Genomic DNA, 15,422 nt, shown 5'->3' on the forward strand with positions numbered 1-15,422 from the left:
GAGTATGTTGCCCGGACATATTTTTCGCATCTAGTTGGATGCAGTATATTTGCTGAGAAGACTGTCAGATCCATTCACGTGTCTTACCTTTTTTCTCTTTAGAGACAGTAAGAAATGTTTAGGCCCTATTTCTCCTACCAATAAGGGGCAGGTGAATTGTTTTTTAATGAAAATACTTTCTTCTTTTACCTCTTTTGGAAAATCTTTAGAACTTTCTTTGATCACACAAGACAATAAAGAATATAAAGTTGTAAAAGAGTCAAGGGATAGAAAACAAACACAAAGTTTTTTACACTGATTCGGTCTCAATGCCTACATCTAGTCTCTTTCAATCAACCTAAGATTGAAAGACAATGCACTATAAACATTTGAGTTTTACAGCAAGCAATACAGAGACACCCTTTTAATGTATCATTCTCTCTAACTCCAAATCTACTATAGTCAAAAACACAAAAAGAACAATCCTCTTTTTGCAACCCCTTTGAGATACCCCTCTCAAAGTAACCATAACTCAAAAGTTCTCTTCCTGACAACAAGCATAGGGAAACCACGATTTATTGATTGAAAAAAGATAAATCTGATGTTCACAGTAGACACTCTAATAGTGCAAATTGATCAGCAACCTTTGAGCATAGTTCTTGACATAATCTTGATGTATTAACCCAGATTTAATTCTTAATTCTTCAAGATGGTTCTTGGACGCTTTCTGTAATCAACTGAATCACAATATTAGTCATGAAATTGTGTTTTCTGTATTCTCTCTAAAAACAGCGCACAAGACAATCAAATATGTGATTTTCACAATCGTGACGCTTTTTAATCGATTACCAAATTAATGTAATCGGTTAAGCATTTAACAGTGTTACACCATAATTTCATTAAAACAAATTTAACATATTAAGAAATTAATGTAATCGATTGCACATATATTGTAAGTCAACTATTCAAAATACAATCGTTATGACAGTTAAGACTTAGAATGAAAACAATTTACAATGTGTATCAGATTTAACCGATTAAGTAAAATGTGTAATCGGTTAAGTATTACACTTAAGCAATTTTGAAAACTTTTCTCCTCAAAAACACATCACAGCATTCAGCAAACAGGTGTAGCAAAAGCACGAATTTTAATCGATTATGTGTATAATGTAATCGGTTAAAACTTGCAGTTTGCTATAGTTTAAACATTTATTTGATGAGTCTAATTGATTATATAAACATTGTAATCAACTATTGCATACTGATATGCTTTGTGCAAGTGGTTTTAACACATAAAGGCATGAATATGCATACTACAGATATAAACACATGTATGAACATAGTAAGTATACAAATCAATCAGTTCAAACAACTTTGTAAGTGCTTTGAAACATATAAAAACATTTTTGTTGTTGTCATCAAAATATTTTTGTTGTTGTCATCATAAAAAAAAAACACACACACAGGGGATTGGGTTTACATTGCTCTTCCTATCAATAGAGACGTACACACATGTGATTCATAGAGACGTACACACATGTGAAGAGCTAGGAGATGTCAGCTTGGCTTCAACCATACAGATGACAGGTTATTTGAAAATTCATTATAAAAATCTTTCAAAATGTATATTCTTATATATTAATAGAATCCTTATAAACTAAAGTAGTAAAAGTTGATTGTTTGGGACAGAGATACAGTGAAAAAAAATAGTTTAACGAGTTTAAAAAAACAACATAGCATCTGTGTGGTGATTAATAAGTTCATATTTTAAAGCAAATATTTTATCCTTTTGCCACCGCATGAATTTTTAGCAAATTTCAACCTATTTGTATCATATAGGTCTGAGGTCCTATGTCCCTTACAAGGGAAGTCTTCATGGACGAACGTATTCATCTGAGCTCTCATGGATTTGCTTTCGGTACCATTCCAAAAGGCCTATTATCAATGGAGGTATCTTAAGTGTATATAAACTCATGTTCATCTCTTATTTTTTCTGATGTGGAACTTTTGTTTGTACCCAACATCCTAGATACATATACGTTCCCTTATCTAATGTATCGGTACGTTAGAGAGATAGACTAATTAGTTTGTCAAAAATAAAATATCTTTATTTTTATAATTATTAGTTAATGAAATAAAATTTAAATGATTAAGAAAGATAAATTAGATTAAACATTTAAAATATTTTTAGTTAATTAAGTTTACCTTAAATTTATATAATTATGAGTTATGAGAAAAATGTTCATAATTTTTAGTTTTATAACTACTATATAATAATAGTTTTTAAAATGTCTTAACATAATTGTAAAATTATAATATCATTTTAAAGTTTCATCATCTAACAATTAAATTAACTCATTCTAATTTTCACGCACTCCACCACTCCGCCTGTTTTCTTCTCCACATGAAGGCTATTTCTTCCTGCACCCCAATTTTTTCTTCCTCCACTTTCATCTAAAACCGCCCCCCTTGTTGCTGCCCACTCTCTTTCCATCATTGTCACCAAATGTGTAATGATTTACAAGTATTTCTGGATTTCTCAATTTTAAAAAAATTAAATAACCTTCAAATTATTCAATTTTAAAGTCAATTCCAAATCTAAAAGTATATTTCAATTTACACAATATAGAAATTATTTTTTTATAAAAAAAATCAGGAGTAATTGATAATATAATATTAACTTCTAAATTACAGAATTAAAATCCAAAAGTCAAAGAAGATTTTCAAATTACTATTTGGAATGGTATAATTTCATACATATTTTTAAGTTTTGATTGTATAATTCGAAAATATCTTTAAACCGAAGAGTAAATTGATGAATTTATTATTTAAGGGGTGTAGAAGAAAAGCGTGGGGGTGTGAAAAGTATTTCTAAAAAACATATGAAGCTAAAGAAAACTGTTGTACATTTTATTTCATTTGTTTTAATCAAATCCTTTGATAAAGTTAGATAGTAGGAAAGGGCAATGAGAAAAAGAAAAGCAATAATATAAAAGCTAAAGTGAGAACATGGGATATTTTTATTTGTACGCATGAAAGTCATAATGGTTGAATTTATAAATTTATGCGTTTTTTTTTTTCATAGATGCAATATGAGGAATGTTGGATTTCTACTTTGGTAAATGATTATTTTTGTATATCTAAGTTATTAGAAACTCAATTCTTTTGATGTATTTAGTGTCACAATATTATGTGTCTCTGAAAGTTGCATCAAGGAATAAATGATGGAAGGGAGACGTGGAATTTGGTTTGAGAATCGAGAATATGTGCGTTAATAATAATCATTGTCGTAGAACACATATAGCAAAAGTTTTCATGGATAACAAGTTGGTATAATGATGTTTATATCGTGTCATTTTTTTAATGTGTTTTTATTGGATTTCTATCTAAGGTAGATGATAAAAAAATTTCTCAAAAGATATTATGATATATTTAATAGTTCTACATTGTTTATATCTCGTATTAATTGTGTTTAAACTTTGTCACGTATCAATTGGTTTATGTTTCAGCAAAGATTAAACAAAGGAAAAACAAAAGTAATCTAATACTTATGATGCAAAAGATAAGTCCAACTATATTTAGAATACACATCTAAAAAGGCTATATAATATATCGCACCATCAATGCTAGGAACAAGAAATGGTCCCATATATAAGGATGTAAATGGACAATTGTGGATAGCGAAAAAGGTAATTGATGCATTTATGCTTTACCACAATACCACAAAACAATTTGGAAGAATTTTTACAAAAGAAATATTACAATTGTGCAAGATTTGTTTAATTATGCTAAAAGATGCATGGCCTAATCTATCATGTCAAACAATAAAAATATTAGTTTGAGAATGAAAAGAGTATTATAATTAAGGAAAAACATATATTTGAGAAAACCTTTAAGGATGATCTGATTTGTCTCTTTCTTTTTAACATAACAAAAATCAACATAAAATTCAATGTAAGAATTATTATCTTTGACAAATTTTAAAACACCAATCAAGTTCTTGGAAGTGTAAGGAACATGTAACAAATTAGATAAAAGTAATTTAGTATTATTTAAGGTGAAAAAAGTATAACCAATATATAAAATAGGCATACCAGAACCATTACCTAGTTTGACAGTTTCATTACCTATGTATGTTGTTTTGGTGGTGAATTTTGTGTGATATGATACAAAGCGCCATTGTCAAGATACTAAAAGAGATCATTGATAATAAAGGTGGTGTCAAGCAAAGATGGAGTATATGTGTTGTCTAGCGAAAAACATTGTGAATTGTTAGTAGAAATGGTTGTTTGGCTATCAAAGTCATACCTGTGCCAAAAATTTTGAGCATAATGACCATACTAATTGCATATTTGACACTAAATTTTGGAGTTGGACCAAGAACAAGAAGATTGTGAGGAAAACCAAGTCTGATTCTTCGTGTAGTTTTGATTGTTGTTTGAATTCTTGGAAAGTGTATGGTAGACTAGACAAAATTGCCAAAATTGCAATTTTTGGAAAAACTAGAAGGATCAATAATTTGATTTATCGTTATGCTATTAGCAAGCTTGAATTTCTCTAATCATTCTTCTTAATTAAGGACTAAAGCATCTATCTCTTCCACAAAGTAAGGATCGGTACGAGATAATATTAAGGTTATGAAGCTATCATATTCTTCAAGTAAGCCATCTAAGATGATTTTTATGTGTTCATTGGTGGGAATAGGGGAGCCTATAGCACCTAAGATGACAACAAGCTTCTTGATGTTAAGAATATAAGTGGTGACATTGTGGTCACATTTAGGTTGTCTTAGTTGAATCTTAAGTTTCTTGATTTTGCCTCTTGAATGGAAGCCATAATACACACGTAGCTTAGTATAGATTTGAAAGGAAGAAGATAGGCCTACTATTTTTGTGAGAATACACGATTACATAGAAGCTAGGAGTCAGGCTGCTAGTAGTTGATCCCACTGCTCATGATTGATGAATTCTTGATTCATTATGTTCAACAAATCTTCATGCAAGGAAAATTGTGGAAGAATATCACAACCTTCAAGGATTTTCATGAGCTGAAGACCTTTTACAGTAGCAAGAACTTGTTGTTGGCAAAGTAGAAATTTGTCATCATCTAATTTGAGAAAAATAGAAGTGTTGAATGTTTGAGGAGAAAATGAAGAAAATGTGAGAATAAAGGAGGCGATAGAACTCATGATAGGAGGGAAAAAAATATGAAGCTCTGAATACCATATAAGATAAGAGGAAAGGGAGAAAAAATTGTATTATTGATTTAAGAGAGAAAAATACAAACTTATATAAATAGAAAAACAAGTTGTTATATTAAAAGAAGAGTTAAATATGTTTTTAGTCCCTATATTTTGGGACGATTTTGGTTTTAGTCCCTCTTTCAAACTAAGGTATAATTTAGTCCTTCAATTTTAGAAAACTCTGGTTTTAGTCCTTTATACCAATTTTCTTTTAACTTTATTTTTTGTTTCAAGCACGTTTCATTATAGCATTTGGATTGTTTACACTGTTTGACACATTTTTGTTTCAATGTTAATTGAGAAACGCGTCACACGTCATCTCTCCTAGCATCCACGTCCCCTTCTCGCTGCGTCATCAACCTCATCAGCTACATTTCATTCTCGCCCTTCAGAGAACAAAATTCATTTCTCATTCTTGTCTTTAACGCGTCGCCCTTCTCTCTTGAGAGAAAGATCGTCCTCCGCCAGCCACGGTTAGCCTCCATATCTCCCTTCTCTCGTATATTTCTCCCTAACCTCAGCCTAATCCACCGTAGAAAACCCTTTCACCGATTGTCCTTCGCCCTTCACCTTCAGATTAGGGTTTCTGCCTTCTCACACCTTTTCCACCATTTTTTACCGATTAAATACTAAGATCGCTTCCATTCCACCTATTCAATCGGTGATTAAAACATCCCAAACTCTCAACCTTAGAATCTACATCGATCAAACCACTCAATCTAACTCAATCTAAGGTTGCCTCCGTTCTCCGTTTTTCGTCTTCCGCTGCTTCTTCAATACCGAACCTAAGGTGTTTCTTTTTTAAGTTGCTATTGATGTGGTTGGTTTTTTAAAGATGAAATCTATTCTAGATTTTGGAAAGAGTCGAATATCAAAGCATTATATATTAAGTTTTTGTGTCTAGAAACTCAGAGTCACAAAACAATTTTATTGAATGAAAATATAATAATCAGGAAAACATTTCCTTACATACCTTAACCACTACTAAATTAAACACTCATTTATTAAAAGACATAAACGAAACAGACCTTAACCACTACTAAACTACACACCCATCCCTTAAAAGACATAAACTAAAAAGTTTATTCTGTGTCTGAAAGAGACCTTAACTACTACTAAACTACACACCCATCCCTTAAAAGACATAAACGAAACATAATGAAAGTTTATTCTGTCTCTGAATTGGAGGAGCTATAAGGGGAATCAGAATCAGAGATTGGTTGTGGATTTCTTGGATTTCTTCTAAGGTCTATTGGAGCTCCAGTTAGAAGACGAGGAGTGCTACTTTCATATGTCGCCAAATGTCTTGTGATCTTATTAGCCTCATTTAGAGCATCTTCATAACGCTTCTCATCTACAAGCTCGATAAGACGACTAGAATGTTGTTTTATAGTGAGCACAACTGATCTTTTCCACTGTTCCATATTTTGTTTCAAATAGTTTTAAATAAGTGTTTTCCACTGTTCCACTGTTCCATATAAAAATAGAATACTCACATGATTTGTATGATGGTATAATATTATAGGTATGATTGTATCACACATGATTTGTATGATGGTATAATATTATAGGTATGATTGTATCACATGATTGGTATGTTGGTATAATATTATATGTATGATTGTATCACGATATTCATGTTTTAGAAAGTTCGTATTTTAAAGCAAATATTTTCTCCTTTTCCCGCTACACGAATTTTCAGCAAATTTCAACCTATCTGTATCATACACGTCCTAGACACAAATATGTTCCTTATCCAATGTATCGGTACATCAGAGAGCTAGTACAAAAATCATATTTTATGACGTACAAAAATGAACTGTGACGTACATAATTTTGTACGTTATAATAGGTCTACATATTTTATGACATAGCAAAAATTTACGTTATCTGAACATATTATGACACTGTTTCTAAAAGAAATAACTCCAATGAATGTGAACATAGATAATTTTACTCAATATCAATTCGAAACAATTTTCTTCAATATTCATATAAAAAAAATGGACTGATTTTAGAAGGAGTGTCATGATATTAATTAAGTAAAATTATTTATGTTCACATTCATTAGAGTTATTTCTTCTAGAAACAGTGTCATAATATGTTCAGATAANGTAAATTTTTGCTACGTCATAAAATATGTAGACCTGTTATAACGTACAAAACTATGTACGTCATAGTTTGTTTGTTTTTGTACGTCATAAAATATAATTTTTGTACTAGTGGAGTTTGACTAATTAGTTTGTCAAAAATAAAATATCTTTATTTTTATAATCATTAGTTAATAAAATAAAATTTAAATGATTAAGAAGGACAAATTAGATTAAACATTTAAAATAATTTTAGTTAAGTAATTTTACCTTATATTTATATAATTAAGAGTCTTGAGAAAAATCTTTTATAATTCTATATAATAATAATAGTTTTTAAAACGTCTTGACATAATTGTAAAATAGTACAAAATAATAATTATAATATCATTTTAAAGTTTGATTATCTAATAATTAAATTAACTCATTCTAATTTTCATATAGTTATTCCTAGAAAATCAATAGTAGAAGCAAAAAGTTTTAGAAACTTTAGACATTTCCCAACCCACCAGATTCGGACTTCCTTGACATTCTTGGACTCAACACCTGAGATGAAGGCACATTGACCTTCATGTGAGAAGGATTTGACCCTTACTATTTTCATTGCGTTTTTCCCATGATTGCTTCTATCATATAATTTTGTATCATATAAGTATTATGTTTAGTAATCTAACACAAATTTTAAGCCGCAAAAGGGTGATCCAGATAATGCTTGAGGTTTAAAAAATGCATTTAATAACCAGTGGACCTCAAAGATCGAATATCATCTCACTAGTCAAGTGGTTACCTTCTGTGATACATAATTGGATTAAAACAAGCATACATTAAACGAGTCAAAAGATTATTGTGTGATAATAATAAAGTATCGCAACAGTGTAGTACTTGGTGTCTTCGAAAACATTGGTGCTATTACAAACTCTGCAATGTTAACAACAGGACTAGACCAGAACACAGCCTTCCATTACAGTAACAGCCTTTCCACGCAGAAGCACTCTTTGGTTCTTCTCATCGAGATGAACATTGAGAACTCCCCCTCTGGCTGATGCCTGCACAAATGTTACTATAACAGTAACAACTGACAAAAATAATCATTAGTCACAATGAAGCGAAGGAGAGTACCTGGTAAGCATTGAAGTCACACTTCCCCAGCTTCTTGCTCCAGTAGGGTGCTAATGCACAATGAGCACCCCCACAAACAGGATCCTGAATTGAAATATTATAATAGTCATTTGATATTATCTCTTTAATTCTACTTTTATCTATTATGCTTGAATTTAAGATTGGTCTTGCTTTCCATTATATCCTTCGCTTTATTCTAAATGATACAACAATGGACATGATAAAATTAGGTAGTAAAACAATATCATGTGTCTTCAATTACAGATCTTTTTTGCTAATATAATTGAAAACATTGAACTGGTTGCTGTAACTAGTAAAACTTGACCACAGATAAGCTAGAAAAGCTGAGGGTTGTAGGGTAAAACAAACGAAAGGAAAGAAGAGTAGTAGCATTTATAAAAAGATTTTGCGGTTCCAAAATTGTATCCAGAATGATGAGTTCATAATCAATTTGAACCACGCCATGCTTGGACCCCAGATGAACATTTTAGACTAAATTGTCAACCACTTCTTATAAATACAAATTCTCAGCCACTAACCTCATTGACTCCATATTTTGGGCAGAAGAACCTACTACAGAAGTCAAACCCTGAGCCAGGAGGGGCAATCGCAGAAACAATTATCCCCCTTCCTGGACATTTAACTATTGCATCAAGTTGTGGCTGTAGTTCTTCGACAGCACTTCCAGATTCGACCACAACCTAGGAAAATTTGCAACATTAGTAGTGTTCAATGCACACAAATTGCTTAAAATGCATACTTGGTATTTTGGGGTATAAGTGAAGTTACATACTAACAAGAGATATATACTTATTTCAATAATCAAGCAGGTTAACAAACATGTACCAGACAATAACAGAAACCGAAGAGAGCATACAGGAATTATTACAAATAAGTCATCTCCATCTTTTGTCTTCTTTATATCAATTATGGAAGCACCATTCAATGCACCAGAAATTTGGGAAGTCTCCTCAAAGTTGAATTCTATAACAGGATCAACAGGGAAATTCACTTCAATATAAAACCCATCCTTAGCTTCACCCTTTAGCAAGTCTGAGTCACTGGTGATATTGATCACTGGGATCTTTTTTGCAGTCAATACTCCAGAAAGCGTCACAAATTCAATAACATCAGTATCCACCAAACCAGATGAAAACAGTGTGTGAGCAGAAGCTAAGGTAGCATGGCCACAGAGCTCTATCTGCAAAAGGGTACATGAATCAGATAAAAATATTCTTAAAAAATCATAAGTGTTTGATTGTATCCATTCTGGTGAAGCCGGTAAATTTTAAATTGACCTCAGTAACAGGAGTAAACCATCTGAGGTGAAAACGAGGATTGTTAGAGGTTCCATGGAGCGAGTTAAGGTTGTGATGGGACTCAGTGACGCGAGTTACGTAAGCTGTGACAGATAAATTGAACTCAGTTGCCACTGCTTGAAACCACTCTTTATCTCTATCCTCTTCTAAGAGGCACACAGCTGCAGGGTTTCCTTTGAACACTGACTCAGTAAACGCGTCCACCTGGTTATCCAACTCGAACTCAGCGAACTCTGATTCATATTAAAGATGTAATGAGAAAGGAGAAAACTGAATTGGGAGAGAAACATACCAGAGTGTATTTCACAGGTTTCTTTGCCATTGTCGTGACAACAATTTCTGCAGTGCTCAAACTGATCAAAGTTCAAACCAATGAAACGTGTTTCATTTGGATTTCTCGCTTTGTAAAATCTTCAATTTTTTAACAGGTCAACGTCACTTTAGTCAATCCATAAATAATGTAACAATAGATTCTCTTACCGTCCAAATCGTAATTTTATAAACATTTCTAATAATAAAGTCACCTAAGTTCACTTTTAAATTAATTTATTTTCTAGTAAATGAATGGCTAAGCATATCTATCCGGTCCAAAAAATATATTATTATTGTCACGTTCAAAATTACTCATTTTCTGAAATATTAATACTTCCAAAATCAAGGAGAGATAATATATACAAAACTTACTTCCAAAATAATATATACAAAACTTAGCTTATAATAAACTAAATCATGTTATTATATTTATTTATATGTAGTTATATTTTGAACTTATCTTATTTGTTTTTATTTTTTATAAATTAATAAACTCTTAAGAATATTATTTTATATTAAAATATTTCATTGATTTGAGTGTCAAAGTTCTTATCCGTAGACTTTTTTCTTTTTTGGGAATACTCAAAGCTCATATACTTGACTGCAAGAAGTTCATTTCACCACGAATCAATCTGACAATATTTCACTAAAAACATTTAATATTCACCGTGGGTTACCTCTCTTCTTTGCTAGGCTCTCTCTCTGCCACATTGTTGTCATCCCCATCTACACAAAAGTGAAGCATTGGCATTAGAAGCAAGGACACAACCCAATTTCAATGGCGGAGAATTGGAGGTATTACCTTAAAAGATTAAGTCGTAGTCGAGAGTGGCAACTACATACCTTGGAGAGCCACTTGCAAAAGGCAAATGGACTAATGAGCATAAACACATGTATTTACTAAACTCTAAGGCTTGTAACTTACTAATGTGTGCTCTCTCTCAAGAGAATACAGAAAATTTCATGCATACAAAGGAGCAAAGGAAATGTACGACACTCTGGTTGTAGCATATGAAGGATCACACGAGGTCAAAAGAAACAAGCTCAGTTTGTTGACCAAACAATATGAGTTATTCACCATGCTAGAAAATGAGAACATTCATAACATGTTTAGTAGGTTCCAAACGATCCTCAATGAACTCCAATCATTAGGAAAGTCCTATGACAACTTTGATCACATTGAAAAAATCTTGCACAACCTTCTCAGTGGAGACCGCAGTCATTACCCTTAGAATATAAAAAAATCTCGATGGTATGAGCCTAGAGGAGCTGGTTGGAATTCTCAAGATGTACGAGCTTGAACACCAACAAGATGGATTAATAAAGAAAGAAAAGAGCATTGCTCTTAAGGTCTCCAAAAGAGCACCTACAAAAGCCCTTAGAACATATAAGTCCTTATAAGAGTCTAATGATGAAGAAGACTTTATGAAAGAAAATGGGGAAGAGGAATTTTTGTTCATCTCAAGAAAGCTTCACGCAAAGTAGAGAAGAAAGAAATACGCAATGTTTAAGGGTAGACACACAAGGTCTAGCTCGAGAAACAATCAAAAGGAAATTATTTTCATTCAATAAAAAATACAAAACTAAAAACAACAAAAATATAAAAAATATTATAAAATTACAAAAAATTAAATCTGTAAGAAATAACTAAATAACACGTATCAACCTAGTGCTTATTATCCAAAATATAAAAATAAACAGTCGTATGAGTACTTGTGCGATCGTACGCATCAGCCTAACGTATGAGTACTCGTGGGATCCTACGCATCAGCCTAATGCTCATTACACAAAATCATAAAAAAAATAAACAGATATGAGTACTTGTGTGACCGTATGCATCATCCTAGTGCTAATTATCCTCAATTCTTCAATCATATCAAAAATACCAAAAAAATACAAAATATCCAAAATGTTAAAAAGATTAAAATTCTCATACAAACAACTTAGCCAAAACTACGTGATCCTTGATTCTCCATCAAGAGTGGAGATAAGTAGGAGCAAGGCTAGTCATGTCAGGTTTACTTCCCTAAAAATCCAAAATTATCAATAATCATTCACAAACAATTTTTCAAACAACTTCCCAAATCAATTTCTCAAAAAAAACTTTCTAGACATATTTTCCAAAAAGAACTACGTACCCCTCATTTCTCACATGAGAATATGTAGGAGTGAAATTAATCCTTGTCGGGCTTTCCTAAATAATAAAAAATAGTGTTTCATTTGTATTGTCTTATATTGTTATTTTCGAGGGGGAATGACTATTTTGAAAACCACATCAACTTTGCATATTTAATAAAAGATACTACCTTTGGGTAGACGCTATTACATTCTCTATGCGTAACTGATTCTCGGATCCATAATCTCTTGCTTAGTAGACTAACCCTTGTTTTTATGGTTTTTCTGTAGTTTTCTGGAATAAACTATGGTGGCTCGAAACTCTATATTCAAACTCTTTTATTATTTTTAAAAAAGTTTCGTTAGTTCCCAGTTGCGACAGAACAATCACCTTTAGATGAAACAAAAAAGGCAAGATCATCATAATTGGAAAGATAGGTACAAAGATTTTCACATCTATTGACAATGTCTTATGAGTCGATAACCTAAAGAAAAATTTGTTGAGCATAAGTCAGTTATGTGACAACGAGTATAATGTTACCTTTGAAAAAAGCCAATGCAAAGTCTTAAACGACAAGGGTCTGCTAGTATTTATTATTAATAGGCAAGGCAACTTGAACAAAGTATATGTAAATGAATTGCAAGCTCACATAATTTCCTGTCTAGTATCTACAAAAGATGAGGTGGTGGCCCGAGGGAGATGGTGGTTGCTACGGTGGCTGATGGAGGTTGGTAAGAACAAGATGAGAATCTATTAAGAATAAAAAGAAAAATATAAAAAGTGAAATAAAAACTTTTAACATTGTCATGTCATGTAGCCACATATTTCAAATCTGGACAGCTCATTCAACATTAGCTAAAGTGGACATTACTTTGTTAGTGTTTTAAACGTCGTCAGAAAAAAAGACCAAATTGAATCATTTTAACAAAAGAATGTGTAAGACCCATGAAAAATATCTATTTTAATAAATAGTAGTAAATCTTAGCATTATTATTAATAATAATAATTTTAATGAATAGAAAATACAAAAAAAAAGTTATGGTTAGAAAAATTTAAATTTATGATAGAAAATTATAATAATTTTGGAGGGGTTCAAAATTTTGAGAACCTATTTTAGAAGGTTTTATTAAAAAAGTGAATAGTAAAAAAAAATAATGAGAGGATAAGAATCTATGAGTTACATGATTAAGGAAGGATAAGATTTACAAGTGGTTTTGCAAGTTGTGATTGAAATATTAATAAAATAATATTAGAATAATAAATAATAAAAAAAATAAATAGTAAAATATTTGGACTATAAATAACCATAAGAGAGGAGCTTATTCTGCACAAAGAGAGGAAGAATCAAGTGAGAAATCTTGAAAAAAAAAATATATAGAAGAAAGAGTTAGGAAGAAAATTTTAGAAGAGTACAGGGTTTTCGGAGGAACAAATTATGAGCAAGAGATTGAGTTTGAAATAGAGGTAAGGGGAGCTAACCTTTCTAAGTTTTTATATTATACAATATTTTTTTTATAACTATTTATGTCTTGAAATTTTATCCAATTAGGTACTTAAGTTGTCCATTGTGACACACCTCTCTTTCCTAGAAGTTTACTTGATGTGTTTTTAACTGATTCTTATCGAATAGATTATATTCTGCTGATTTTATTTTTGTAAAATACTCAATGGATATGAAATTTGTGTTGAATGTATTATATTATGTTGGATGTGAAATTCATGTATTTGAATATAGTAAGAGTTTGGTGGAGAGTGGGAAATCCTTACCGAAGATCATGGTGTGTTTATTGTATTATTAAGAGATTTGACTTATAAGTTAGAAATTATGTTATTAATTTAAAATATATCATGTTATTTTGTTGCAATAGTTCACCCTTGTTTTATCTGTTGTTTGGTGGTTACTTGTGTTGTGTGTTTTCTCTCGACGATGATCATCTGGTGGGTGTGAGTAGAAAGTGGTGAGACGTCGGTGGGACATGCATTAGATGGAGGATCGACTAATGTTTAGCTGTTATGGACGAGATCTTTGTTTTTATCGTTTAAAGTTTGGATTGTATTAAGTTTAAAATTTGAGTAATGGTATGGATATTGAGGAAAACTTTTATTCATCGTTTCTATGACTGTTTTATCATATCAAGAATGTAATAACTATATTATAGTTTAATACTATAATTATTGGCATATTACAGAAGGAACCACTTTAAACAACTCAAAAATAGAAAGATACTTTGAACAAAACTAACAAATAAAAAGACAAAAATAGATATTAAACCAAATGTTAATTAATCACAACAATAATCAACAAATCAAATAACAATCACCCATTAAAAAAATTATTTTATATTCTTTGAGTATTCACATATCTTTATACGACTAATTACCTATTTTTTATTTAGTTTTAATTAAAAATATATATCATTGTTGTCTTGAAATACTTTTTAATATTTTTATTTTTCTATGCTTTATTGATTTTATAATATAATTAATATTTTTATTCTCCAATTTTATGTAATTTATTATATAAAATATAAAATCAATTTAATCTCATAAATTTCATTTTTATTTATTGAGTTCGCTGTTGAAAATACAAAATTAGAGTATTATCCTGTCTTTAGCAATAATTATATGCACATTTATTAAAATAGTTTTACTCTTCCAATAAACACGTTATATTTATTTCACTTATAATTTATATGAGAACAAATTAAGAAAAATAATAATTATACGTTGTAAACTGAGAAAATGAATTATTCTACGACCAATTACAAATGTTAAATAGATAATTTGGGTTAGAGGCATGATATACTACTGCAATTAATTGTAAAAAGATTCTTAGTTGTTTTAATTTATTTTATACACTTTATTTTATAAACTTGTCGTTTTAAATTTATCTTTTCATTTTTATCCCTAAACTCAATATTAATAATCTTTTAAGGAAATTATCTGCATTTAAAACAAACATTTTATTCTATGTAGATTAAAAATACAATTTACATATTAAAAATAGTATTTAAACAAAAAAATAAGCATCTATCCTCCTCCATACAATTTCTAAATGAAAAATGTTCTTACACGAAAACTAATTCATACATAGAACTTTCATAGTCAATAAAGATGGGTATGGAAATTCTTTGACAAAATAGTTCCTTCATATAAACTAAAGTCATCTTTAAAAATAGTCAATGATCAAACTTAGATTTTACTCTTTTTAATGAATGTCAAGATAAGATAAGATAAAGTTAAAC

General features: G+C 30.6%; 1 protein-coding gene across 4 annotated transcripts; it reads right to left on the reverse strand.

Annotated features, from left to right (window-relative positions):
• Positions 1 to 8,023: 8,023 nt before the first annotated feature.
• LOC106770966 (uncharacterized isomerase BH0283) lies at positions 8,024 to 10,229 on the reverse strand. Of its 4 annotated transcripts, none has more exons than XM_014656824.2 (6): positions 10,042 to 10,229; positions 9,729 to 9,953; positions 9,308 to 9,631; positions 8,970 to 9,131; positions 8,431 to 8,514; positions 8,024 to 8,350 (listed from the first exon to the last, which is right to left on the reverse strand). In XM_014656824.2, the coding sequence occupies exons 1-6, from the start codon at positions 10,069 to 10,071 to the stop codon at positions 8,273 to 8,275; spliced, it is 903 nt and encodes a 300-aa protein (XP_014512310.1). In that variant the 5' UTR covers positions 10,072 to 10,229; the 3' UTR covers positions 8,024 to 8,272. The 4 variants fall into 4 exon arrangements, with proteins under 4 accessions (XP_014512310.1, XP_014512308.1, XP_014512309.1 ...); XM_014656822.2 differs by having other exon boundaries at positions 8,024 to 8,357; positions 10,042 to 10,225; XM_014656823.2 differs by having other exon boundaries at positions 8,024 to 8,357; positions 9,320 to 9,631; positions 10,042 to 10,221.
• Positions 10,230 to 15,422: the final 5,193 nt, after the last annotated feature.

Source organism: Vigna radiata, chromosome 8 (assembly GCF_000741045.1).
Source record: "Vigna radiata var. radiata cultivar VC1973A chromosome 8, Vradiata_ver6, whole genome shotgun sequence".
NCBI classification, from domain to species: domain Eukaryota; kingdom Viridiplantae; phylum Streptophyta; class Magnoliopsida; order Fabales; family Fabaceae; genus Vigna; species Vigna radiata.

Bases quoted from the DNA above. Each gene is read 5' to 3' on its own strand.
- LOC106770966 (XM_014656822.2), bottom strand. From the start codon at position 10,071: ATGGCAAAGAAACCTGTGAAATACACTCTG. The intron at 8,515-8,969 runs GTTAGTGGCTGA...ATTTCAATTCAG, and splicing joins CAAAATATGGAGTCAATGAG to GATCCTGTTTGTGGGGGTGC. The intron at 8,358-8,430 runs GTACTCTCCTTC...ACATTTGTGCAG, and splicing joins GTGACTTCAATGCTTACCAG to GCATCAGCCAGAGGGGGAGT.